General features: G+C 41.0%; 1 protein-coding gene across 2 annotated transcripts in view; it reads right to left on the bottom strand.

Annotated features, from left to right (window-relative positions):
• Positions 1-863: 863 nt before the first annotated feature.
• LOC142021238 (sulfate transporter-like) overlaps positions 864-26,736 on the bottom strand; it is a 30,007-nt gene continuing 4,134 nt past the window's right edge. For both annotated transcript variants that reach the window (XM_075009818.1, XM_075009817.1), the window contains 2 exons: positions 13,529-14,185; positions 864-10,506 (listed from right to left, as the gene is read on the bottom strand). In XM_075009818.1, the coding sequence (XP_074865919.1) occupies positions 9,001-10,506; positions 13,529-14,173 (2,151 nt within the window). In that variant the 5' untranslated portion in view covers positions 14,174-14,185 and the 3' untranslated portion in view covers positions 864-9,000. The remainder of the gene's footprint in view (positions 10,507-13,528; positions 14,186-26,736) is intronic.

A 26,736-nucleotide genomic window follows, 5' to 3' on the forward strand; every position in this document is an offset into this window, starting at 1 on the left:
TTTTGAAAGAGCCTCTTTTTTCGAACAATATCTGCTGAGGGGAGACACAGTGGCATAGCAACATAGAGCTGGTCTCAGGTCCCACGAGGCATTAGCCAGACACCTTCAAGCAGCATTTTCTAGCAGACTGCGCGATTCACGTTCATATAGAACAATGTGTACACAAATATACAGTAAACCCTCAAGTTATGGCAGGGTTGCATTCTTGCAACCCCAGCTTAACTCAAATTTTCATACAAGTCACGGGGGAGAGGGAACCAGGCTGCCGCTTGATTCTGAGCTCCCCTCCTCTTGTGGAACCGGGAAACTGACCAGCCCACAAGAGCTAGTCAGTTTCTTGGCTGCTTCTCTCTGCCTTCCTCCAGTGGCATGGCTATCATCCTGAAAGCCGCACCACTGGGGGGAACAGGCTTTTAATGTGCGTAGCTGCTTGCAGATGCAGACAGCTAAGCAAGCTAAAAGCCTTCCCCTTGCTTTCTTCTAGCTGTGCAGCTGTTAGGCTGACAGCTGCACAGCTGGTGGAAGGGGCCACGGAGCAGCTTGAAGTTGTGCTTAACTTGCATTAAAGCGAGTTATGCACAACCTGAAGCTGCATATTTTGAGGGTTTACTGTACATAAAATTAAATATAGGTGGTATCACAATCTGATTACGAAAGTGTTACTTTGTTACTAAATTTTCATCTGATTTAGGAAGAAATTAACTGTACATGTCATCACTGACAATGGTGTTTGGGTGTTTAAAGAATGAGGGTTCATTGGTTCATGTAATGTTTGTAGTGGTACTGGCTTAATACAGAGAAGAAAAGAGCTTGAATATGAAGAATAGAAAAAATATAAACATCCTCTTTATAAATGTGAACAAATGATTTTATTGAAACCTGATACGATTCTTAATATTTGTAGCGGTACTGGCTTCAGACCCAGAAGAAAAGAGCTAAATATAAAGACAGGAAAAAAATATATAAACATCTTCTTTATAAGTATGAACAAAAGAGTTTAGTAAAATCTGATATGATTGTTGTGCTGACGGTTTCGCCACAGCCATTCTTTTATAAGGCACATTAGCATTAAAAATATTACCAGTATGGTTTAACAGCTGAAGATAGCAAAGAGCAATTTACAAAAACAAACACTGAAACATTTTTTTCAATATTAAAGCAGAATACAAAGACTGACAAAATGCAACCCACCTTACAGAAACATTTGTACAGTTTTTGATGGAAAATACAATGTACAAATACCAGGTCTTGTCTCACTTTTGATGCACATAGTTTATGTTAACAAGTTACATGTGCAAAAATGTAACAACATTAGATCACTTAATGGCTTTGCCTGATTACCTATCTAAACTCTTCTAACCTTGATTTCTGGTAAATGTTGTAGATCATTAGATTAGTATCAACACATCCATTGTGCAAAGAGTTCATGGTACAAAATAAGTTACTTGGTTAGTAGTACAGTACTGTTCAAAACCTCATGACAAAACATTTTGGCAAAGTGCAGAGATCTAGTTCCCAATATGAAATGTTTAGCTACTAGAGGTTCTGTTTACTTAAATTTGAAAAGGATTGTGATCAAACTTGTCATTTCCACTTAGGAAAATGTGGCTTTTGATTTGTTGTGTGATACAAAATGCCAAAAATGAATCCCATGAACCAAGAAACTGGTAAGCCTCTCAGTCTCCACCAGGATGTTTTCGCTGCCTTTGACAGTCTCCCAGACTTTATTCACCACTGCAACCTTAGCAATTAAAAAACCTTATGATAATTTTGGCCATAATCTACTTAAGTCTCTTAAATGAGCCAGCATTTTATATACCCCCCAGTTTAGAAAAGCAATCATCTGTCTGACGTTGTTTGTGGAATGTGAACTGCAAAGGTACTAACCACTAAGTCATTAAACAGTGTATATTTGTATTAAAGAGCTGTTACTGTACCTGACTCCAGGCTCAGTTTTCTATTACTGAATGGCATCAAAAGTAAAAGTGAGTACAAACATAAGTTTCCAGCTCACACTGGATTTGATTAGAACAGAAGACTGCACACAATGTATAAAGTAAAACACATGCATAACATCTCGTCTACGCAAGTTTTCCTGCTTTAACTATGCCAATATAGTTGAGGTGGCAAAATTCAACTAGTGTGGACACAAGTATATCATTATAAAAGCGCTTATACGAGTATAGCATTAAGATTCAGCAAAACAAAATCAGCTATGAATTATAATGACAAAAAGTGCTTTGCACCAGAATATCTAGGTCTACATTAGGGCTTTTTGTGGCATAACAAGATCAGTAAAAGAAAATAACTCTCTCTCCTCATGATACCTCACATAGATATGCCAGTAAAACTTTTTAAGTGCAGATTCTCCCACTGTAGTAAAGGTGGTAGTTAGTGCTGTCTACATGGGGGATTAGATAAATGTAACCATGTCACTTTAGAAGGCGGGTTTTTTAAAATTCTGAGCAATGCAGCTGGGTCTACTTAATGTTTTAGGGTAGACCTTATTTTAGTCACTATTTCATTGCCTCTCCAAAAGCAGAGAGGAAAGAAGATCAAGGAAATTCACTGAAAGGAACAACTCTACATTGTTTGAGAGGGCTCTTTAGAGCTTAATGGACTTTTTCTTGCTCTAGATTTCTATGGTCTTTTTCTAGCACTAAAAACAATGGAGATCTAGGGTCCAAGGCAGCCAGAGTTCAGCATGAGTGAAAGGCAAAAAGGGACTTTTATTGACTCATGGTCTTTGGGTTCCAAATGCTCTTAGAGGTAAGTTGCCACCTGTGATGTCCTGATTAAGCATCTTTGACTCACCATCATGTGTGGGGTTCTGAATGGTTTCTTAGTAACTCAGACGGCAGCAACAAGTAAATATGGAGGCACGTCTGGACCCTTTACCAGCTTGGAGTATAACTTTCCACTAGTTGCGGCAACCCGACAGAGCACAGGAGGAATGCACACCCAGCAGTCTAGGCTGGTGGAGCTGAGGGTACAGGAATACACACAAATAAATAAGCCTGAAAGCAAGAAACCCCACTCTACATAGCACATATGTAATGAGGCACTATGACCTGCACAGCAGCATTAATCAGAAAACTACTCAGGACCTTGCCTTGTTCCTGCCTTGACTGGGGAATAAGGCATAGACGTAGACATCCATGGAGAAACCAATCTCATAACTGACACCATAATAAAGGCACTTCTGATTTGACCTTTCTGGGGGACATTCTCAAACCCTTATGCTGTGTGAGGGTTTAGCGCATGTCTCTGATCTACCATAGGGAAAAATTATGAATAACGAATGGCATGTCTAGAGATTTGAACTCCCTCACATCTGCCCAATAATATCCTCCTTTTCTTCAGCTGTCAGATTGATTTCTTTTAATCTCTTCATCCAGCATCTTTGGATCACAGTATCAAAAGATTTAGCAGTGACAATGGGTAAAAGTTCACAGGCAGCAACAATATTTCCAGAAATCATGTGTCTCCTCTTCAGCCATTTTGGCATTTGCTTCCCGTGTTTCATTGGGAAAAAAACAAGCATGACTGAAGGCCCACATCTTGCAATGAATTAGAAAAAAATGCATGGGGATGCAGTGATTTACCAGGAAATTATTCCAGCAAGGGTCATTACAAAGCACAGGACCATGATTAACAATATGGTCATCAATCCAGGATTAAAATTAGTCCCATGTAACTCACAGCAGTACATTTGTCAGCTTTTTTATTCAGAAGTATAGTGAAAACTGTTTGAGTTTCAAAACACAAACTAATGGATTTATTAGTGCGATACCTAGACTGGGAGCAATTAAAACTTATCAATAGCAGCTCTAACTAAAAACAGACATTAAGTCTTTTGGCTTGGCTAAACTGAGACTACATGAATATTAATTCCCATAATGCCAAGTCATTAAACTGGAAGTGTAAATGGTCTCAAAGTCCAACATTCACACATTGATGATTGCTGGAATAAGGATTTCTGGTATCAGAGGACTAAATTCTCAGCTGCTGTTGCTCAGCCCTCCTCTGTTCAAATGAATTGAGCTAGGCTGAGTCATACCAAATGAGGACCTGGCCTGAGTTTTGGAGGTATTATTTAGTATTACTGCTTCATGCGGAGGATGTTTTCCCACTTGCTGACACAAATGATTTCCTCTTTATGTGTAACTAAAGTACTAAAAGTCCAACATACACACATAGATTGCTTCTTCCTCATTGAGAATGTGGCAAGTATAGTAAACATCCTGGAAATTGCCCATAAGTTAAGGGTGTATGGATTGGATATATGGACTGTAAGATGGATAGAAAGCTGGCTAGACAGTCAGGCCCAAAAGGTAGTGATCAATGGCTCTATGTGTTGTTGGTTTCAAGTGGAGCACCCCAAGGCTGGGTTCTAGGGCCAGTACTATTCAACATCTTTATTAATGACCTGGGATGGTTTGCACCCTCAGCAAATTTGTGGATGACACTAAGCTGGTGGGAGAGATAGATACAGTATTCAGAATTGTTCTCAAGGGGGTTCTTCTACTTAGCTTGTTTTGTTTTGTTTGGACTCTGAGGTTATTTGTGTATAAGAGGTGGAAAAACACTGTTCATGTAGGAGAATTGCACTTATTGTATCCACATAACATGTATTTTAATGTGCAATTAGTTGAAGATGTATCTTAAATCACACTGTGTTAGCAGGTCTAAACTCTGGCCTATTTGTACCTGGCCTTGCAGATTTCCAGGACCAGCATCTGAAGAAGTGAGTTAACTCACGAAAGCTCATGCTCTAAACTTTTCTGTTAGTCTATAAGGTGCCACAGGACCCTTCGTTGCTCTACAGGTCTAAACTGTATTTCCCAAGTGTTTTAATGGTTCCCTTTGAAAGCAAATATGCAACAACTTTGAAGGAATGTTCTGCAATTTTGTGGGAAACCCACATTGACTAGAAGTGAAAATATATCAAAGGACTATGTTTCTCTGACCTTGATCTGGTCTGAAATAAACACTGATTAGAACAGCAATGCAAGACTAAACAGTTTATCATTGGTTTGACTTTGGAGATGCAAGGGGAAAATCAATGCTCTGGTCACACTTTACAATCGTGTGAACAGTAACATTGAAAACAAATCAATGATGCCTCTCTGTTAGCTGATATTGGGCTTATTCCTTTCATTGCCTTTCATGTTCAGTTGTTCCTCTAGTGTTGAACCACTGCATTTCCCAATACAGTAAGTACTGAGTTTTCCTTCCTAAGTGAGCATGCAGAGCCTCCTGCTGGAATATACAGGTTTTTACACAAAGTTCTGGTCAGCCTCCAGTCTTCAAGGAATTGTCACTGTGCAAATGATAAAATTGTTTTTTCATTATATTAACCCAAATGTTGTGAATTACAGAAGCAAGATTAGGTTTCTAAGCACTCCAGAGGCTTAACATTTCCTACTGATGTTCAGAGAAGACCTACTGTTTCCTGTTGCGAAACTGATGCTTGACACTGTTAAGGAAGTTTAAGTTTGTTTTTGTTTTTGTTTTTTTTTTTCCTGGAGCTACATGGAAAACTGCCAAGAGGACAGCAAGGCCATGGAAGCTCCGGTGGCACAGTACGATGTAGTCAACTGAAATTTTTTTTTTCTAACCAGCCACAAGCTTATGCCTTTGGAACAGATGGATTTTGGCTGCATTTCCCTCTTTCAAAGCTGTGCAACATTGTAAACTTTATGGAGAGGATCATAAATTGCATTATCCTTAAATCCCCTCAGAAAAAAAGAACTTGTTTAGTGTAGTTTATTTTGGAATGCATTTTTGTACTCCTTTCCTTGAACAATAATTCTAACAATGTATTCCTGAATGTACCTATCATATTTTACATTCTCGTCGATCAAGTAATTTCTTTGAAAAAATAATTCTAAAAGACTTTAAATAGTTCTAAAGCCCTTAACTCAGGAACCTGAAAAATCCACATCCCATCACACCTTGGACAGATGACTAAGGAGGAGTATAAATATATTGCTTAAGAATGCAGGAGAGTAATCAAGGACAACGCACAATTGGAACTGCAGCTAGCAAGTAACATGAAGGTTTCTATAGGCATGATAACAATAGCAGGGTGATCAGGGAAGGTATGGAGCCATTACTGGATGAGGGAGATAATCTTGTGACAGATGATGGAGGAAAAGCTGAAACATTCAATGCTTTTTTGTCTGAGTCTTTAGGGACAAGGCGAGCTTCCATACCACTGCAGTAGACAATGCACTAGGGGAAGGAGGTGGGCAGCCCTTGGTGGGGAAAAAATAGGTTAAAAGCTATTTTGAAAAGCTAGACACATACAAACCCATGGGTCCAGATTTAATGCATCCAGGGGTACTGAGGGAACTGGCAAATGACACTGCAGAGCCTTTGGCCACTCATGGAGAGTGAGGGAGGTCCTGGATGACTGGAAAAAGGCAAATATAGTTCCCATCTTTAAAAAAGGAAAGAAGGACAATGCAGGGAACTATAGACCAGCCAGCCTTACCTCAGCCCCTGGAAAAATCACGGAAGGGATCCTCAATGATGTGGATGCATTGGAGAAGGTCCAGCAGAGGGCAATGAAAATGATTAGGGGGCTGGAGCACATGACCTACGAGGAGAGGCGAAGGGGAAGGTGTAGACTGGATATTAGGGAAAAAAAACCTATTTCACTAGTTGGGTGGTGAAACACTGGAATGGGTTACCTAGAGAGGTGGTGGAATCTCAGTCCCTAGAGGCTTTTAAGGCCCATCTTGACAAAGTCCTGGCTGGGATGATTTAGTTGGGGTTGATCCTGCTTTAGGCAGGGCACTGGACTCGATGACCTCCTAAGGTCCCTTCCATCCCTAGGATTCTAGGATTTTAAATGCTTGTATGCTACTGCAGAAGATTTCGAGATTCTGAATTATTACAAATCTTGTGGTAGTTGATATTTTCTTAAAGCCCTTGCTCTTACAGTCAAGAGATTGCAACACGTTCATTTCTCTTTCATATTAAAAAGAAGTCTCAATCCCTCAGGGCTACAGAGAAAAAACTGAAATTACAATATGATACAAAATGTATTTGCATTTATTCTCCCAGTTTTTAAAATAATGTCATGACTTTTCCCCCATGGAGTGACTCTTGGTTTTGGAATATCTAGAGTTGGTTATATTGTATGTAAATCGAACTCTGCTTAAAACCTGTTACCAGTTTCCACATCATTTTAATCACCCCTTCCCTGTTACAGTTATCTTAGAAGTGTGAATGGGACAATTTCCTAGTTTCTTCTGAGCAGCACATTAAGTTTCCTTGACATTTGCAAAGTTAGAGATGGGATAGATAATTTAAAACACCTCCATTCCTACTTGCAATATTTTTGTAACATTGGCCCAAGGACATTAGAGAGGCAACGTAAAGAAGAGCTTACTGTGGCTTGTCACTCACCAATAGAAGTTGGTTCAATACAAGATATTATCTTACCCAGCTTTTAAATTTCTGACAGATATGACTCCCTCGGCATGTAATACAATATTAGCTGCAGGGAACAATCTTTCACTGGACATAATAGATGTCCTTCCATGTCTAATTCTCATGACTATAGGATTCTCTCTATAGCATGTCATTGCTCATAACTGCTAGGCAAATGATTGAATACAAACAAACAATTAAATACAGTCATGAGCCTGCCTTATAGGTTTCCATCTGCAACCCATCCTTGGTACTGCACTGCAAAAAATCTTTAAATAACAGTTTGCCAACGTTGTCCAAATGAACACCACATAAAAAGACAGAATTTCCTGACAAAATTTTATAGGCACGTGTGTAAATAAGAAAACCATTGCTCTAATCCTCTTCCACTAGATAAGGAGGAGGTAAGTCCATAAAGTAGGCTGCAAGGCATCTTTGGTCAGAAGCGGTTTCTATCGTTTCATTCTGAACTGCTTGTATAGTATATACCCAACCCACGCAAATTCAAACAGCATCAAGTTGTATTTCTGAAAAGACAAACTCTGTGCTCTCAGATGTGTAATCAAAGGCATAGGATCCTACAGAGTACCTGCTCTGCAGATCTCTCTGATAACAGCAGTAGAATGTGACAGTGGGTTAAACTTTAATACTTTTCCATTAAGGACAAAGATTCAACTTCAGACTCACACCTTTAGCCTGCACTCAAACTAAAACAGTGGCAAGTCTCAGAGCCTCAGCCAGAGCCCTAAAAATAGCCATGTAAAAACTCAGGCTGGAGCTGGGCTCTGACACCCATGGCAAGAACATCTCTGAGAGGGACACACCAAAAGCCTGAGCTCCAGCCTGAACACGAACATCTCAACTGCTGTTTTCAGCACAAGAGTGAGCCCATATCTGCAGATCTGGGCCCTGAGACTCATTGCCTTGATTGCAAATCACTCCTGCAGTTTTCAGTGCCTGACTTGCGGCATATGTAACACGCACAAGTCATCTACTTGTCACCTCCCTGTTCTCAGAGTGAAACTGCAGCTTCGTGAAAGCCAGCACCAGCCCCTCACCCAGGAGAAAGCTCTCTCCATTGTCATGTCAGAGAACAACCCAAGAGAGCTGAGTATCAGTTTCCACTCGCTCGCTCCTTGGCCAGCACATGGCCTGAGTGATAGGGAGCTGGTGTGCTTAGTCCTGCAATTGAGGAGAAAAAGGGAAGTACTGACAGCTGTTAAGGGAAGTCCAGTCCAGAAAGATGGTGGCTGTAATAAGGGCCTCAAGGGTGCAGATTTAAACGTGAGCTAAATACTAAGATACAGCGAACCCAACAGGGAACACACAAAAGGAACATATAAAACATTGGTTTAAAAAGTTAATCATGATCCCACTGAGGATGCCTGTATTCAGGGCTAACTACCCAATTACCATATCCAGTAGAGCAAAATCAAATCATTGCAAACGATGCCCCTGCATTTTGAGGCATGTACATGCGCAAGTGAACATGATGTATACATCCACAATTTTTTCCCCTGATCATACAAATATGTGTTGCCATCCCAGCACTACTCTTTATTCTTTAGCAACTGAGCTCCTAATTTGCATATGCGCACGCCATGCAAAATCCACTGCCTGGTGCACACTGTGGAAGATGACATTCTGGTCTTCCTTTTTGAAGTACTCTCCACGGTGCACGGAACTCCTCACAGAGGCATTGCACTGGGCCAGCAGCACCTGGATGCCTATTTCCCCATAATCCTTGCAGATCTCTTTAAGCGTGTGAATCCCTGCTGTGTCCAAGAACTGAATTGCACAGCAGTCAATCACTATGGTATGATATGCCAATGGCTCATTAACAAGCTGTAGTGTGACGTCTGCCTGGAAGCCCCCAGAATCCACTGTTTGCTCTTTAAGCATTTGCTTTGCTGCTTTTTTCTTGGCTGCCTTCACCCAGGCGGGGTTGATTCCAGTCCGCTTATACAGGGTGGATTTAAAGAATTCTTTGTTGATGTAGTAGAGAGGAGCTTCAAAACGGAAAACCATGATGCCTGGCTTAGTCCTCAGGTTCTTGCAGGCAGACAGAGATTCATACATTTCAGTCTCTGCCACCTGGCCAAGCAACAGTGCCTCTGGTCTCTGAGTCCTCAGAATGACGCACAGCATTGAGAAGCAGACTCCAATCAGCAGGCCAATTTCAGTACTCACCAGTGCCGAAGCAGCCATTGTGACAAACCAGATCACTGTGTCCACTTTGCTCACATGCCACATTTTGGGCAAATCCCTGAACTTCCGCAGGGCTCCTCTGAGGTTCACAATGGTGATGACGCCGAGGACACATTTCTGAAGGGAGTAGAAGAGCGGTGCAATCAAAAGTAGAACTAATAGGATGACAAAAGCAGTCACCACGCCGGAGATCTGAGTTCTGCAGCCCGTTGACTCTTTGAGAAGAGTCTTGGCAAGAGCTGCACTTGTTGTGAAGCAATGGAAGAAAGAGGGAATAATGTTGCAAAAGCCAATGGCATACATTTCCTGATTGGCCTTAACTATGTAACCATGCTTCTTGGCGAACATCTCTGAGAGGGACACGGTGATAGCAAAGCCAATAATGGCTATGGCAACTGCATCCATTGCCACACTAGGAATCAGATCCCATTTGGGTGGACGGGGTGGCAGGAACCCAGTAGGAATATGTCCAGCAACACTGGAGCCATAATTCTCCTTTAGTTTCCCAAAGTGAGATGCCAGTGTAGCTGCCACAATCACAAACAGTTCCATGGGTACGGGAGCCTTAAGCCTGGATTTAAAGTGCTCGTTCAGCTCTTTGGTTGGGATAAGCACAAGAAGACACAAGAAGCTGGTGATGAGGTCACAGATGTTGGTCTTGTGGATGTTTTTGAAGATGTTTACCCAAGTGGTTACGAGGGAACCAATGCCATTGCTGCGTGGGATGTTCAGGCCCAGGAGATACTTTGCTTGGGACGTTAAGATAGTAAAGGAGGCACCTGTGACAAATCCGCTGAGTAAGGAATCCGAGAGATACACTGAGACAAAGCCCACTTGGAAGAAGCCCAAAGCAACCTGAAAGGAATCAACCACACACAACAGATTAGACTATTTACTTTAGCATTATGGTAATTAGCAGGAAAATTAGATAAGATGGTACAATGTGTGACTTTGCAGGATATCGCACTGTCTGATGAGTGATATGAAATGCAAGACAGAATCCCTAGCTCTCAAGACATCAGCTTTAAATGAGATGCTTAATTGCTAACCAGGCATTGGCTTTCCAACTAGGTGTTTATTTTGGAAATCATGTTTATACTTCGTTCATTCTTTCATTCACCTCCAGCAGTAGCTTTAAGCATCCTGAAAAAATTAAAGGGGAAGCACAAGAAAATGGGTGGAGTTTTTTTTTTTTTGTTTTCTTTCTTCTTTTGTTTTTTTCGTTGTGACCACTTTTTTTTGCCTCTTCCCCCAAATTTTTGAAATCCACTTGCCTTTAAGGCCTGAGAGGAGCCCAGCACTGACACACACTTGCATTCTTCCTCCTCGCCTGCAATAAGTTACCGTCCCACTCAAATACTAGATTGCCCTTTTCACTAACAACTAACTCTTGTCATATCTAATTCAGCAAGAGAGTACGGAAATGCTTAGGTTATGAAAAAGAAAAAAATAATATGGATTTTTAATCATATTTATGAATTCTGGTTCAAATCAAATCTTTGTTGCTGTCTGTAGTAAACCTATGCTGGAAAGGGCTAGACAGCGTTACAGCTTCTTGTGCTCCCTCAGCCCCAGAACTGTGCACTAAGTGTCCCTGCTTCTCAATTAATCTTTCTGTGCGTTAAACACAGGCCTCCCTTTCTGCCGAGGTCAGGTTTCCCTCTCCCCCTGGCCTTTGAATCCCTCACAAAAAGCCCTTTAATGCTTTCCACTGGCCAACCTAGTCTTTTTCCCCCTGCCATATTAGAGCCAGTCATGCCAGATCCCGAAAGCTGCCAGCTACAGCACGTTTACACCATTTGGCTCAAACACAGTACTCTCACTTGGTCACGTCATCAGATAGTGGAGGCAACACAAAGAAAATACAGGCATGGTGGAACCTGCATACATTTACTGAGAGGAAAGATTGTCTTGAGGTATGACACTGGATCAGGAATCAAGAGATCAGCTCATTTCCTGATTCTACCACCAACTCCACAGGCAACACATGGGCTTCATCGGGGCCAACATCAACACACATTCTCCCTCCCGCCAGCTTTGCCACTCACTATGAGTTCTGCACAGCTTCCCACGAGTACAGGGCAGTCCCGGCCCTCCCCCGCACTGGCATGGCCCAAAGCACTACTCCTAGGCCATGCCGCTCCCTCACCCTCGCTCGTCTGCTTAGACTATAAGAAATCCTAGGACAGAGATTGTCCTTCACTGCATGTCTAAAGTAGAATCTCAGAGTTACAAACTGACCAGTCAATTACACATCCCATTTGGAACCAGAAGTACAAAGTTCAGCAACAGAAGAGACAAAAGAAAACAACAACCCAAAAGCCAAAAAGCCAGTACAGTACTGGGCTTAAATGTAAACTGCATTACAAGGGAAAGTTTTAAAAAATTGACAAGGTAAAGAAACTGCGTATGTACTTGTTTCATTTAAATTAAGATGGGTAAAAGCAGTGTTGTCTTCTGTGCAGTGTAGTTCAAAGCCATATTAAGTTAACGTTCAGTTGTAAAGTTTTGAAAGAACAGCCAAAGTGTTTTTTCAGAGTTATGAACAGTTCAGTTATGAACAACCTCCTTTCCAATGGCATTTGTAACTCTGAGTTTCTACTGGAGGTCCTAGCACATAGGGCTCCTGTTCCCGGTGGGGCTTTGAAGAGCTATCATAGTAAAGAGTAATATTTTAGTTTAAGTGAGGTTCTGTTGTCTAGTAGGCAGAGATTCCCCCATGCAAAACACAGCTAACTGCTGTTCTATGTTTATAATCTAAACCAGGGTAAAGTAATTTGAGTTGTTTGTATAAAGAGGCTGCATAGTACTCTTTGCCCAATATTAAATAATTCACAGATACACAGTCCCACTGCCTCTCAATAACACAATACGACACAATTCTGTCTAAAATACTCCACACTGCTAGGCAGCGTTCCCTCTAATCTCTTCTATCCACAGACAGAATAAATTTTGTAATGGGCCCGAGGCATGTGTGGGTCGACACCATCAGTACAAATACATGCTGTGCCTGTGCCACTCTGCTAATCAGCTGGGGGGCAGGTAATTCTCTCCTGGGCAGTCACACAAGTGCTCAGGTTACAGGGAACACAGCTCTCAGGTAGTGTAAGATGACATTTCATGGCAAGAGGATTGTCTAAAAAGGTTTTCTTTTTCTCTCCCCCACCATGTGTTAGATGCTACAGTTGTGCACGGTCCACAAATGAGTGTGCATGATTTTGGATGTATCCCCTCCTCTATAACGCTACGAAACCCACAAAAATAGCATTTTGTTAATGTACAAGTACCAAAAAATTAAACCTGCGGATCTAATACCAATAGCTAAACAATGAAATATAAGCAGTAAACAAAACATAATTATTTTTGAAAATATATATATTTCAATATTAGCAAACTAAGATATTAAAAGAAACTAATTTTTTTCAGTTATGATTTTTATCTGTGTAGCACCCCTTTACAATGATGGTTGCATTCTGGCTTTGCACTAACAAGTCATCAAGGTCATTTTCAGTAAAATAAATGAAAAGTGACCTGGATGTGAAAGATGCCACTGCAAATTTTGGCCTAGTGAAAATTAGAGCCAAAAACCAAACCAAAGAAAAGAATCATTTAGGGTCAGATTGGAAGAAGTGTTGAGCACCCGGTAATGTGCAATCAGAGTTTGGCAGTCCTCAGAATCATATCCTTAAAAAGAGAAACGTCAGTGGACCCTTAATCAGAAGTAGAATATGAGGCACTCCTGTTACAAACAACACTGCTATTGCTCTCTGCCTGGTCTCAGAAAACTGCAGTAAAAAGGTTAAACGATAGAGAAGAGCAGAGAGGAAGAGCATTAGAAACATTTTACACAATATCCATTTATTCTGCCACCTCTTACCTGATAAACTCCGGCTATGAAGGTCACTGTGGCTCCCACAACAATTGCATAGCAATTTCTATCACATAACAGTTGGTTTGATGTCTGGTTGCTGGCCAAAGAGGTAGTATTTACGTAAATGACCATCTCTCTGCGGAGGCCACTATTAATACGGGGCCCCATATCATACCCAGCTTTCTCTATCTCACGGTCCACCACCTGCCCAATCATCAGGCAAAGCACACCAAAAATGCCAACGGATATATGATGAGAGGTGCCAAACAGGAAATAAATAATGCTGGCAAAAAAGGATGTGTAAAGACCATATATAGGTTCCTGGCCAGCCAACAGGGAGTAGGCAATGGACTGTGGGACCAGCAGGATGCCCACTATCACACCAGACATTATATCTCCCAAGAGATACTCTCTCAGTTTATATTTGGGGAGCCACTGCAAGACAGGGAGAAAATTGAAAATCTGGTCTTTAACTTTGGCTGGAGTGCAGCTGCAAGTTTTCTTCATTTTCTTGACCAGAAGTGCTTTTATATCAATCTTTGTCTCTTGAGGCTCCAGAAACATCATGGGTTGGAAATTGTGTTTGCCATCCTCTGCCTGTGCCATTTCAGATGCTGAATGGATGTGGCTGACTTCCACTTCTGCTGCCATCCTGAAGGCTCCCTACAAACGCAAACAATCAGGTAAATCAGTTAACCTTAAACTAATCTCTAGAATATCCCAGACTGTGGGGTTTGTTTGTTTTTTTGGTAATAGGAGTGAATTTAGTTCTCATGAAAGGAATGAATAAATAGACTAGCTTAATCAATCCATTGTAAAAGCAACTGTTCTACACCACCTGTTGTGACACAACTCAGCATCAGCTGTTATTCCCATCCTCTGCCAAGCACAGGCTTGTACTTCTGGTGTATGGTAAAGTGGAAGAAAAAAAACACTCAAACTCGTTTTCATTTGTGACCTACGCCAATATTTGAACCCATCTCTTCAGAAACGAAAAGCTAACACAATGTACTTCGAATTTCTCAGCTCTGTGTGTTTGTAGCTCTTTTTTTCTCATTACCACACACAACGTATATCTTCCATCGGTGGCTTTATCAACTTAACCTGTTTCCCCTTTGTGACCACTAAAATAAACTTACTTGTGTTCACATAGAGCATTTCCATGAATATGACCGACTAAATCATAGCTACACATATACTCCGGGAAGAGAACATGCATCATTTTGTGTAATCAACCCAACTATGGTATACATATATGAAATGTGATATATGCCTTTTCTTGAAGCACCTTTCCTATGACTCTCAGAGGGGTGGCTGTGTTAGTTTGTAGCTTCACAAATAACAAGCAGTCCCGCAGCACCCCGGGCAACTCAATTTCAGGGATAGCATTTGTGATCTAAGCCTTGTATGAGGGTTTCAAGTGTAGGTACGATGCCAGCAACACTAGAGATTGATTTATTACCAAAAAGTAGCAACTTGGCCAAATGGTTTGGTTTGCAGCAAATGAAATAAAACCGGAACACTTTCTACACACTTGTCCATTTTTAAAATAAGTTTGGATTTCAAGCAAATTATATTAAAACCAAAAGAAGAGAAAACCATCTTCCTTCGTAGTTTTTTTTTTTTTTCCTTCCAGACAGGATTGTTAACCCTAAGACAATCCCTTTCATCTTGGGGAAAGATAGTCCAAATTTCTCTGGTCTCTACCCTTTGACCTGAATAGCAAGTGGAACCAGCAAATAAACTGATCAGACAAGGAAATAAAAAATAGCTGAGAGAGACATCACAAACACTTGTATGCAACTTGGCGTTCATGCAACCTTATGCTTCAGAGCCTTTTGCAAACATTACTTTCTTCACAGATGGCCAGCAAGGATGAATTTAATATTAAATATTCTACACAGGGTGAAACTCAGCCAGAGACTGACTGACTCAAGGCTACAAAGGAGTCAAAGAAGTGCAAGCAGTACTATAACTTTGGAGTTTCTAGCACCCAGTGCTCCACCTTCAAAACCTGATCACACCTCTTTACAGATTCAGCTCTACTAATAACAAAGATGTTTGGCAATGTACACCTTCAACGTGTTGTACTTTCTCAACAACGTAAACTTCTGAATTAATTAGCAAAAGCGTATTTGGGCTAGGCTTGCTAGAGGTGTATTGCAGGATTCTCACTGAGAATTCTTCAACTTGTTAACACATTGCAAAAATCTATGAAGTGTCCATTACCATTGTTACTTCAAGATAAATCTCTTAGGATCTGTGCCCATATGAGGAAAGCAGGAATCAGATTTTGGTGTTTAGACAGCTTGCTTCTTCTATCGTCTATCACAACACGCTTCTCTTAGGAGTGGTGCAGAAGTGGAAATGGCTTCAGATGTAGAACTAATTTCAGTTTATCAGGGTGTGTTATCTACACTTCTACTTTTTGTCTTGTGATGCTCTTAAACAGGGGTGGCCAAAGTGCAGTCGAATGGCCTCTAATGTGGTGGTTCATGTCCATGGCTGTCTATAACAGTCTGTTGGCATGGACAAACAACTCAGGTCAATTGTTTCTAAGATCCTCCGGCAGAATTTGGGTGTGTTAACCAATAAGGCTGAGTCCTGGGGCCCAGGCTTGCTTGAACTACCCACACCTGCCCATCACACCAAAAGCAGCAGTAGCATTTCATCTTCAAGTGGCCTCTATCCCAGCCAGTAATATTCTGCAATATTTATAATGCAGTTCCAATTATATATATTCTTATCGGGTATGTATTCTTATTAGTTCAATTACTCAATACAGGATAAACCTCTCTTATCCAGAACTCTCTCATCTGGCCAATTTTGTAATCCGGCATGATTTTAGTTAACTGGATGACCATTGGGCCCAGGGCAACTGATCACTTTGCCACCAGAATCAGCAGGCCTGGACATCCCTGCACATTTATGACAATGAATTCTTCTATGTACTCCACGTGCATTTCAGCCTAATGTGAGCTACTAACTCCTGTTAGGGCTTGCCTATACTTAATCTTCAGAGTGGCCTCTGTTCCAACCAGTAGTATTCTGCAATATTTATAATGCAGTTCCAGTTATACATATCCTTACAGATTATATATTCTTCTTAGTTCTGTTAATACAGGACAACCTTTCTAACTTGGAACTCTCTCATCCAGCAAATTTTGTAATCCGGCAAAATTAGGTAGCTGGATGACCAATTAACATGGGTGTGGCCATGTTTCCTATGGTCCCATAAAGTTTGTTTCCAGCTACTAGTCCCGGCTCAGCCAGCTAAATTCCCACAGAGAGATTTGGAAATACTGAGAAACTGAAAGAGCTATTTAGTAAATTTTCTCTCTCTGCATACAAAGAGGACTGGTTGGGCTTTTGAATGAAATGTTTGTATGGTGATTTGGGCCTGGGGAACAGCTGAGGGAGTGGAGAGCAGGAGAAGCTCGTGGAGAGGGTATATGAGAACCACGAGTAATTCACTGAAAGAAAGAACCAAAGTCAGACTGACTGACTAGCCCATCACACTTCTGAATCCCCAGAGCAGTTGCCGGCTTCTACAGGCCCCTGGGCAAGGTGGGGTAGGGGTCATCTCTGCAATCCCAGAAGGGGCAGGGCTGAGGCCAGACAGATCAGAGCTGAGGGCAGCTGGCCCTCTGTGTTGCCCAGAGCATGGCACGCACTCGCCCAAACTTTAGCTGAATCACCGGGCCCTGGCGCAACTTCCCACTTTCCCCCAGAATCAGCAGGACCGAACATCCCAACACATTTACGAAAGTGGATACTACAATGTACTCAGCCTGCATTTCAGCCCAATGTGAGCTAACAACTCCTATTAGGACTTGTCTATAGTTACTGGGAGATCGACCCATTCAGGGTTGATCTTCCGGAGCTGGATTTCACACGTCTTTACCAGACAAACATGAATAGAAACTAAAATAAGATGGTCCTGGAGAGCAACATTAACTGACCTGCTTTATACATGCTGCATTGTAAGGTTTACACTGAAAAGTCCAATAATCCCAACACACTTCTGTGCAACATGGGAGAGTTAATGTTATGTCAGATGGCTATTTTTGTGTAGTTCCTGACTGTTTAAAATTTGCAGCCCTAATGATTCCTTAATATTGGTTTAGTTTGTTTCTGTTTCAAAAAGGGGAAGAGGAGAATAAGTTCAAGGAAGAGAAACAGAAACTTCCAGATGACTGGTAGATAGCTATTGTAACAGTGATTTTTAATAAATGATCCAGAGCTGATCCTGGCAAATACGGATCAGTAAGCCTAACTTCAGTACCAGGCAAACTGATTGAATGAGTGAAGAGCAGAATTATCAGACATAGGCTACGGTTACATGAGCAAGTTTTACTGTCAAAAACCTGATTTTGTTAACAAAACTCATGGAGCATGAACACACAAAATTTGAGGCAGAATGCTGTCGACAAAAAAGCTGCGTTAACGACCTCAGGGGGCTTCTCTCGACAGACAGGGCATCCACAAAAATGGGCAGCCCTGTCTGCTCTACTTCTGGGTGCTCGTTTTGTCAAGAAAACAGCTGGACAGTCCCAGCTGTGGACAGAGCAGAGCGCTCTCCCAATTTGATTTTGTGCGTGGCTGCATCCTGACGACAGAAGTTTTTTTGGGAAATCTTTTCCAACACTGACTTCTGTTGACTGAGCGCTGTAGTGTAACCATAGCCATATAATAAACAAAATATGTTGTCAAAAAATGACCGCAGCTTTTATAAAGGGAAGATCATGCTTCTCTCATCTATTAAAATTCTTTGAATCAGTCATCAAACTTGTGCATGAGGGTAGGCCAGCGGATAGAACATACTCAGAGATTGAGAATTTTTAATAAGATCCCTCATTAAAAGCTCTTGAGCAAAATAGGCAGCCATTGGATAAGAGGAAAGGTCCTGTACAGATCAGTAACAGGTTAAAAGATAAGAAACAAAGGGTGGGAATAAATGATCAGTTTTCACAGTGGAGAGAAGTAAATAGTGGATATGACATTTTATATCATGGGGAAACATCCTGTCGTGATGGTTTGGGTCACAGAGATCCACTTGGGACTGTCACCTGATGGGCTGATCATACCACTGAACTCACCTACCTATCTTCTGGGGTGTGTCCCACCATCCTGTTCTGCTGAGCCAGAACCTCTGTTCTTCCACAGCAAAGGCACAAAATTGGGTGTATGGTCCACAGCAGAGCAACGCAGACACCGAAAACAACTCAGGTCTGGGAAGGCTCCATCACAGGGACTTAACACAGTATCCAGGTGCACAGCTCCAATGGGACCAAAGTCCCATGTAAATCTATCTTATGTGGCATAAAAGACTTATACAGAACAAGCTCATAAGATCACCTTTTTTTATCAAAGAAAAAGATGCACAGTTGTGCCCCAGTCCAAGTAACAATTATTTGCACATTATTTACATAAACAAAAGTGATTTTCTTAAGCATAAAAATTAAGATTTAAGTAGTTGCTAATGATAACCAACAGATAAAAGTAAGCTACTAAGCAAAATAAAACCAAACACACCAGGTAAGCTTGACATTCTAGGCAACTACTTAAATGCAATTTTTTCCCCTAACAGTAGTTTTAAGCATCTTTCTCACAAACTAGGCAGCCTCCTAATTTGGGTTCAATTCTTCCCCATGGTCAGCATTAGATGTATTCAGCAGACCAATTGGAGGTGAGCAGGGGATGTCTTGGTGTATGGCATCTGCTAAGTCTCTCAACCCCTATTATTTGATTCCTTGCCTGCAAATAGATTTTGCACAAGTCAGTAATTCATTTTGTTAGCTTCAGCCCTTTCACCCCTCCCTGGAAAAGTACTACATTCGAAATGGGCTCCAGCATCAGGTGACCTGGCCACATGTCTTGGTAGGATCAACCAGAGTTCAAGGTTTATCGGAAAAACAAGACTATTCACAGATCATTCTCTTGTGTACCAGGCCATTAAGTTCCTTAACTACCACTAATGGTTCTCACTAACACTCCTACATCACAAAACAGGTTTATACCTCATATTGCTATGCTTAAACACAACAATGATATATGCATACGGATGGAATTTACACATTCAGTGGGTAGGTTATATGCCCCATCGTGCATAGAGCATGTTCAAGTTACACATATTCATACTCCAAAACATTTTTTAAAAAACATGGGGGTGCAATGTCACACCTGTATCCCTCATCTTCCTCAGAACAGTGACACTGTATAAAAAACATGCCTTGTGAAGTATCAGGGGAAAGATTATGATCAGCTGAAAACTGCTGTTCTAACTAGCTAGATATCTATACATTTCATACATATGAAGTTATGAGATTATGTTGTATGGCTCTCATTAAAACATGCTGTAAATTGGGCAATCAGCCAGCTATTATCTCCCCAGAGACAACAACAAAAAAATTAACTGACACCCAGGTCATTGTTCAAGAATCCTCAACAGTCAGTTTGTTCAGCAAGGGAGCTATAATTCAATGACTCATACATAAGGTCACAACAGAAAAATTACTCAGCCTTGCCTGGGGATTCAGCAATGCCCACCAGTTATTCTTGGACTTGTGTTCTTAAAGCACATGGACTAAAGGTATAAAACAAAACATTCTAGGCCCGTTCTTTCCCTTTTCCCTACCCTCACCTATGCTTCAAGCAAGGAGGAGAATCAGAAGACTGAAGATTACAATAAATGTGACTAGACCAGGTTTCAGGGATAAAACCTGTGTACTGTGAATCGCAATATCCAGCCGTGTCAGAAAAACTACTTAAATCTAATAATTGCTCAGTCTAACATGATTAAGAGGTTAGACTACATTTTATTTTATTTTGATAACCACTCTGCCTTCTTTGCATATCACTTACAGGCTACGTCTACACTCGCCCCTTCTTTTCGAAAGGGGCATGGTAATGAGCGAGGTTGGAAGATGCTAATGAGGCACTTCCAGGAAGACGCAGTGCCTCATTAGCATAATGGCGGCTGCAGCAATTCGAAAGTGCCACTTTCGAATCACATGCTGCCCATGTACAGTGGGGCCTTTCAAAAGGAACCCCCCGGTCTTTGAAAGCCCCTACTCCTATTTGGTTTTAAGAATAAGGGGTTTTCGAAGACTGAGGGATCCTTTTGAAAGTACCCCATCCACATGGATGGTGAATGAATTGAAAGCAGCACTTTCAAATTGCCACAGCTGCCATTATGCTAATGAGGCACTGCATAATCAAGGCAGAGCCTCATTAGCATCTGTCAATCTTGCTCAATACTATGCCCCTTTCGAAAAGCAGGGGCTAGTGTAGATGTAGCCAAAATCACTTAAAATCTATTTTTGGAGTCAGAACACTTGTTTTACTATTTATCCTTCTCAGTGATTCTGAATTTACAAAGGCTTGCATATATCCACTTTCTAGTCATAAAGTCTAAGCCTGATTAATAAATTTGCACTGCTTACGTAGGGCACAAGCTTTGTGAGAGACAGCCCAGGCAAGAGAGTTAATGGAGCACTCCAGAGATCCCATTAAAGAATGGTCCCCAAAGATCTGTACTGGGACCAATGATATTTACCATAATCATAAATGATCTAGAAAAAAAGAGGTAACCGGTGAGGTAGCAAAGTTTGTATTACATACAAAATTACTCAAAGTACGTCTCATGGGCTATGTCTACACTAGCGAAAAACTTCGAAATGGCCATTTGCATGGCCATTTCGAAGTTTACTAATGAAGCGCTGAAATACATATTCAGTGCCTCATTAGCATGCAGGCAGCCACGGCACTTCGAAATTGACGCGGCTCGCCACCGCACGGCTCATCCAGACAGGGCTCCTTTTCAAAAGGACCCTGGCTACTTCGAAGTCCCCTTATTCCTATCTGCTCATCTGCTCCTTTCGAAAAGGAGCCCCGTCTGGATGAGCCACGTCAATTTCGAAGTGCCGCGGCCGCCCACGTGCTAATGAGGCTCTGAATATGTATTTCAGCGCTTCATTAGTAAACTTTGAAATGGCCATTTGCATGGCCATTTCGAAGTTTTTGGCTAGTGTAGACATGGACATGGTGTCTGCAAGGAGTTACATAGGGATATCACAACAGCAATGAATGGGCAACAAAACAGCAGATGAAACTGAATGTTGATAATTGAAAAATAATGCAAATTGGAAAATATAATCCCATGCATGCATACAAAATAAATATGGAATCAGTGGGGATAGCTCTTTGAATATAGTTGATCAATATGCAGCAGCAGTCATAATAGCTAATAGGATGTAAGAACTATCAGGAAAAGTTAGAAAATAAGGCAGAAAATATGATATATCACTAAATAAATCCATGCTATAAATGAATGGCACACTGTTATGGTCACCCAAAGTTAAAAATACATATTTGAATTGGGAAAAAGTACAGGAAAGGGCAATAAACATTGTTAGGGATGTAGAATAGCAGAGATTTAAAAGACCTGGGACCGTTCAATTTAGAAAAGAGACAACTAAACAGAGGATATCAGAGAGGTCTGTAAATTCAGGAATGATGTGGAGAAACTGAATAAGGAAGTGTTATTAGGTCCATAAATATCTATTAGCCAAAATGACCAGGAACACACAAAGCTTAACCAGGAGATCCTGCATGATCTCAAAATCAAAAAGGAGTCATATAAAAAGTGGAAATTAGAAGAATTTACAAAGGATGAATATAAGCAAACACCACATATATGCAGGAGAAAGATTAGAAAGGCAAAGGCACAAAATGAGCTCAAACTAGCTAGAGACATAAAGAGTAACAAGATGACATTCTATAAATATATTAGAAGCAAAAGGAAGACCAAGGACAGGGTAGGTCCACAACTCAGTGAGGAGAGAGAAACAACATCAGGAACCTTGGAAATGGCAGAGATATTTAATGACTTCTTTGTTTCAGTCTTCACCAAGAAATCCAATGCAGAAACACCTAACATGTTGAATGCTAGTGGGAAGGGGGTAGATTTGGAGGATAAAATTTTAAAAAAAGAACAAAATAAAAATTACTTCAGAAAAAAATAGATATCTTCAAGTCACCAGGGACTGTTGATCTGCATCCTAGACTACCCAAGGAGCTGATGGAATAGGTATTGGAACCTTTAGCTATCATCTTTGAAAAGTCCTGGAAGACTGGTGACATTCCAGAAGACTGAAAAAGGGCAAACATAGTGCCCATCTGTAAAAAGGGGAGTAAGAACAACCAGGAAACTACAGACCTGTCAGTTTAATTCTGTGCCAGCAAAGATAATAGAGAAAGCAATTAAGGAATTCATCTGCAAACATCTGGAAGAAAATAAGGCGATAGGTAACAGCCAGCATGGATTTGTAAAGAACAAATCATGCTTGACCAATCTGATAGCTTTCTTTGATAGGATGACAAGTCTTGTGAATAAGGGAGAAGTGGTGGATGCTTTAGAAAGGCATTTGAGCCCGTCTTGCGTGATCTTCTTATCAGTAAACTAAGCAAATACAACTTAGATGGGACTACTATAAGGTGGGTGCAAAACTGGCTGGATAACCATTCTCAGAGAGTAGTTATTAATGGTTCACAACCACATTGGAAGGGCATAATAAGTGGGGTTCCACACACTTGTTTTGGAACTGGTTCTATTCAATATCTTCATCAACAATTTAGATATTGGCATAAGTGTACGCTTATTAAGTTTGCAGGTGATACCTAGCTGGGAGGGGTTACAACTGATTTGGAGGATAAGGTCAGAATTCAAAATGGTCTGGATAAACTGGAGAAATGGTCTCAGATAAACATGATGAAGTTTAATAACGACAAATGCAAAGCACTCCGCTTAGGAAGGAACAATCAGCTTCATACCTACAAAACTGGAAGCGACTGTCTAGGAAGGAGTACTGCAGAAAGGGAAGCGGGGGTCATAGTGGACCACAAGCTAAATATGAGTCAACAGTGTGATGCTGTTGCAAAAAAGCAAACATGATTCTGGGATGCATTAACAGGCGTGTTGAGAGCAAGACATGGGAAATCATTCTTACACTCCAGTCAGTGCTCATTAGGCCTCAGTTCGAGCATTGTGTCCAGTTCTGGGCACCACATTTCAAGAAAAATGTGGAGAAATTGAAGACAGTCCAGAGAAGAGAAACAAGAATGATTAAAGGTCTAGAGAACATGAGCTATGAGCGAAGACAAAGAACTGGGCTTGTTTACTTTAGAATAGAGAAGACTTAGAGGGGACATGATAGCAGTTTTCAAGTACTTAAAAGAGGGTTTCAAAGAAGAGGGAGAAAATTTGTTCTCCTTGGGCTCTGAGAATAGGACAGAGAGCAATGGGCTTCAACTGCAGAAAGGGAGGTTTAGGTGGCAGATTAGGAAAAACATCCTAACTGTCAGGGTGGCTAAACACTGGAATAAATTGCTTAGAGTCTGTGGAATCTCGATCCCTGGAGACATTTAAGAGCAGGCTAGACAGACACCTAACAGGGATGGCCTGTGGTGCTTGGTTCTGCGGTGAGAGCAGGGGACTGGACTCACTGACCTCTCGAGGTCCCTTCCAGTTGTAGTGTTCTACGATTCTACCTCGTGTTCTGGGAGTCTCTAAACTTCTAACTGCCAGAAGCTGGGACGAGGTCACTCGATCAATTGCCCTGTTCCATTCATTCACTTTGATGCCCGTGGCACCAGCCACTGCCAGAAGACAGGACACTGGTCTAGATGAGCCACTGGTCTGATCCAGTATGGCCGTTCCTATGTTCTGTCACTAGCAAGAGCTCCTCCACCATGGGAGCATGCTGAGCAATAAAACCTTTCATGTAACAGCAAAGGCAACACTGTGAGACTTATTTTCTTAAAGTTTCAAACCAAAAAAGTATACGTGAGAATTCTGAGTGAAAAGGGGATTACTGTGGCAGGTGAGTTGCAACTTTTAATGTAATGTTTACAGCAATATATAATCCCTTTAGGCTACATCTATGCTAGAAGCATCTGTCTACACAAGTTATTGTCGGAAAAGATGTTCTGACAAATCTGTCAACAGATCACGTCTACACATAAAATTTGATTGATATTTTGACCCACAGTTTCTGACTATAATACCCTACTTGTGCCTACAAAGCTCTCCAGTGTAGATGTAGCCTTAAAGTCCTCCAAACCATACCACTGAAGATACAGGTGAAAATTAGAAGTCAATGTAATATGATAACCATGCAATTAATTTTTATTTTAGATTGAAGCATTAGTAATATGAAATGACAAATTAAATAGCTCTTGGCCTATGGCAAATTACATGCATCACAAAGCTAGTTACAAACTGCTAAATCATAATATATTCCTGTTTTTCAATGGGGAAATACACGTAAAGGGAGTTATCCAAGGTCACATAAATCAGGTCTAAGAGACATCTTAGAATTCATGACCCCTGCCCTACCCACTACTTCTTGATAATGTGCATACATATTAGTATTGCAACATACTATTTGGCTGTTATTTATAATGTGTACATATAAAGCAAATACTTCAAGTCAGCAAAATTAAACAATGCAAGTGTCTACAGTATACACTGTAAGCACACATTCTGTGACGGAAGCTTTCTTCAATTTATTGTCCTCAATAACCCCCACCCTCCACTCTCTGATTTGATCACCTTGATCATTTTTTTCTGATTTGTCCTCCTTGATTACTGTTTTTGGTTCTCTATGCCTTAAATACTAAGTCTGTTCTGGTATGGCTATGGTCTGAAGGAGTGGGTCTGTCTCACGAAAGCTCACCTAATAAATTATTTTGCTAATCTTTAAAGTGCTACTTGACTACTTTTTCTTTTATGAATGAGTACAGAAAAATGCTGAAGTTTTCTTTTTCAAAATAATCTCTAAACTACTTGTAACCATTACAAAAACTTCTTTAACAAGCTCACTTTTTTCCTACAGTACAGCAATCTACGACCCTCTCCTCTAAAAACCACGAAAGATTCCCAAAAACCTTGGAGTTCTTCCTAACTGCTGTCAGATAACTTTAAAGCCACAGCCAGCTACATTATATACAGCAGAACCCTGGGATATGTGCACTCAAGATGCATGAATCACAGGTTAACGTGACTGAGTGGCGGGGAGCTGGCGCCTGGCTCCGGGCTGCCTGCCACTCAAGGTAGCTGGGAACTGACCACTAACAGGAGGGGTTGCAGCCTCTGACATGAGCAGGGAAACCACTCCTGTAAGGAGTGGCAGCTTAACTCTCACCGCCCCGACAGGAGTGGTTTCACAGTTTTCTATGAGTGGCAGGGAGCTGGGAGGCAGAGTCCAGCTCCCCTTAGCTCACAGGAGCAGGGAAAATGACCAGCACTGCTGCACTGATCAGTTTCCTGGCTCTCTCCCACCCCTAAGTAATGCGAAATTTGATATAAGTGGGGTTGCAGAGGAACACAATATCCATGTAAGTCGGGGGTCTACTGTATTCCCCTGTTCATTATTCTTGGACTCAGATATCCTAAATGATGTGTTTAATACGTATTCTGACCACTATATAAATGTCTAGACTGCAGAATCATGGTTCAAGTGAATTTGATTTTGCTAGTAAGTTGTCGTCATACTAGTTGGCTAACTTACACGAAGTCCTTCTATACATCTCTATAACAACCTTCTTTATGTTGTGTGAAAAAGGTATTTTACTAAAAAAGAGAGACATTGGAGGAAGGGTGAAGAGACACAGGGTGGTGACAGAATTTCTATCCGATTACACTAACTTCTGATTCAAAATGCTGCTCTGTATTATTTCTGGAGCCAGACAACCCAGCATAAAACTAAGATTCTTTCCTTTCAAGGCTAGAAAACAAGAAAACATTAGTTTAGTACAGTAAGCGTAGCATTTAATTTCAGGAAAGGCATTTCCAAAGTCTCTTTACTTTGAGATGTTATTTTTATATGATTAATTTCCATGCCCAGAATTCAGCCTGAATATGGTCTTTGAGAACTGCTTAATTGATTCAGATACATTAAAAAAAGTTGTGAAGTAAGACAAACGGTCACAGATATCCCTCTGTCACAAGACATTTACCACAAAGGCCTGTCTAAAATTCAGATAAAGTGAAGTATTCTAATTATGCAAATCTTACAATTGTTACAATATCAACTTCCACTATAAGTCAGTTTTGAAAGACTCTGGATTCACTTTACACTTTTACTAAGATGTTACGTTTTAGAAGTCAGCTGCAATCTTCCTAGTTTAGCCTCATGAAAAGGGGAACTGAA

Source organism: Carettochelys insculpta, chromosome 15, assembly GCF_033958435.1.
Source record: "Carettochelys insculpta isolate YL-2023 chromosome 15, ASM3395843v1, whole genome shotgun sequence".
Classification (NCBI taxonomy): Eukaryota; Metazoa; Chordata; order Testudines; family Carettochelyidae; genus Carettochelys; species Carettochelys insculpta.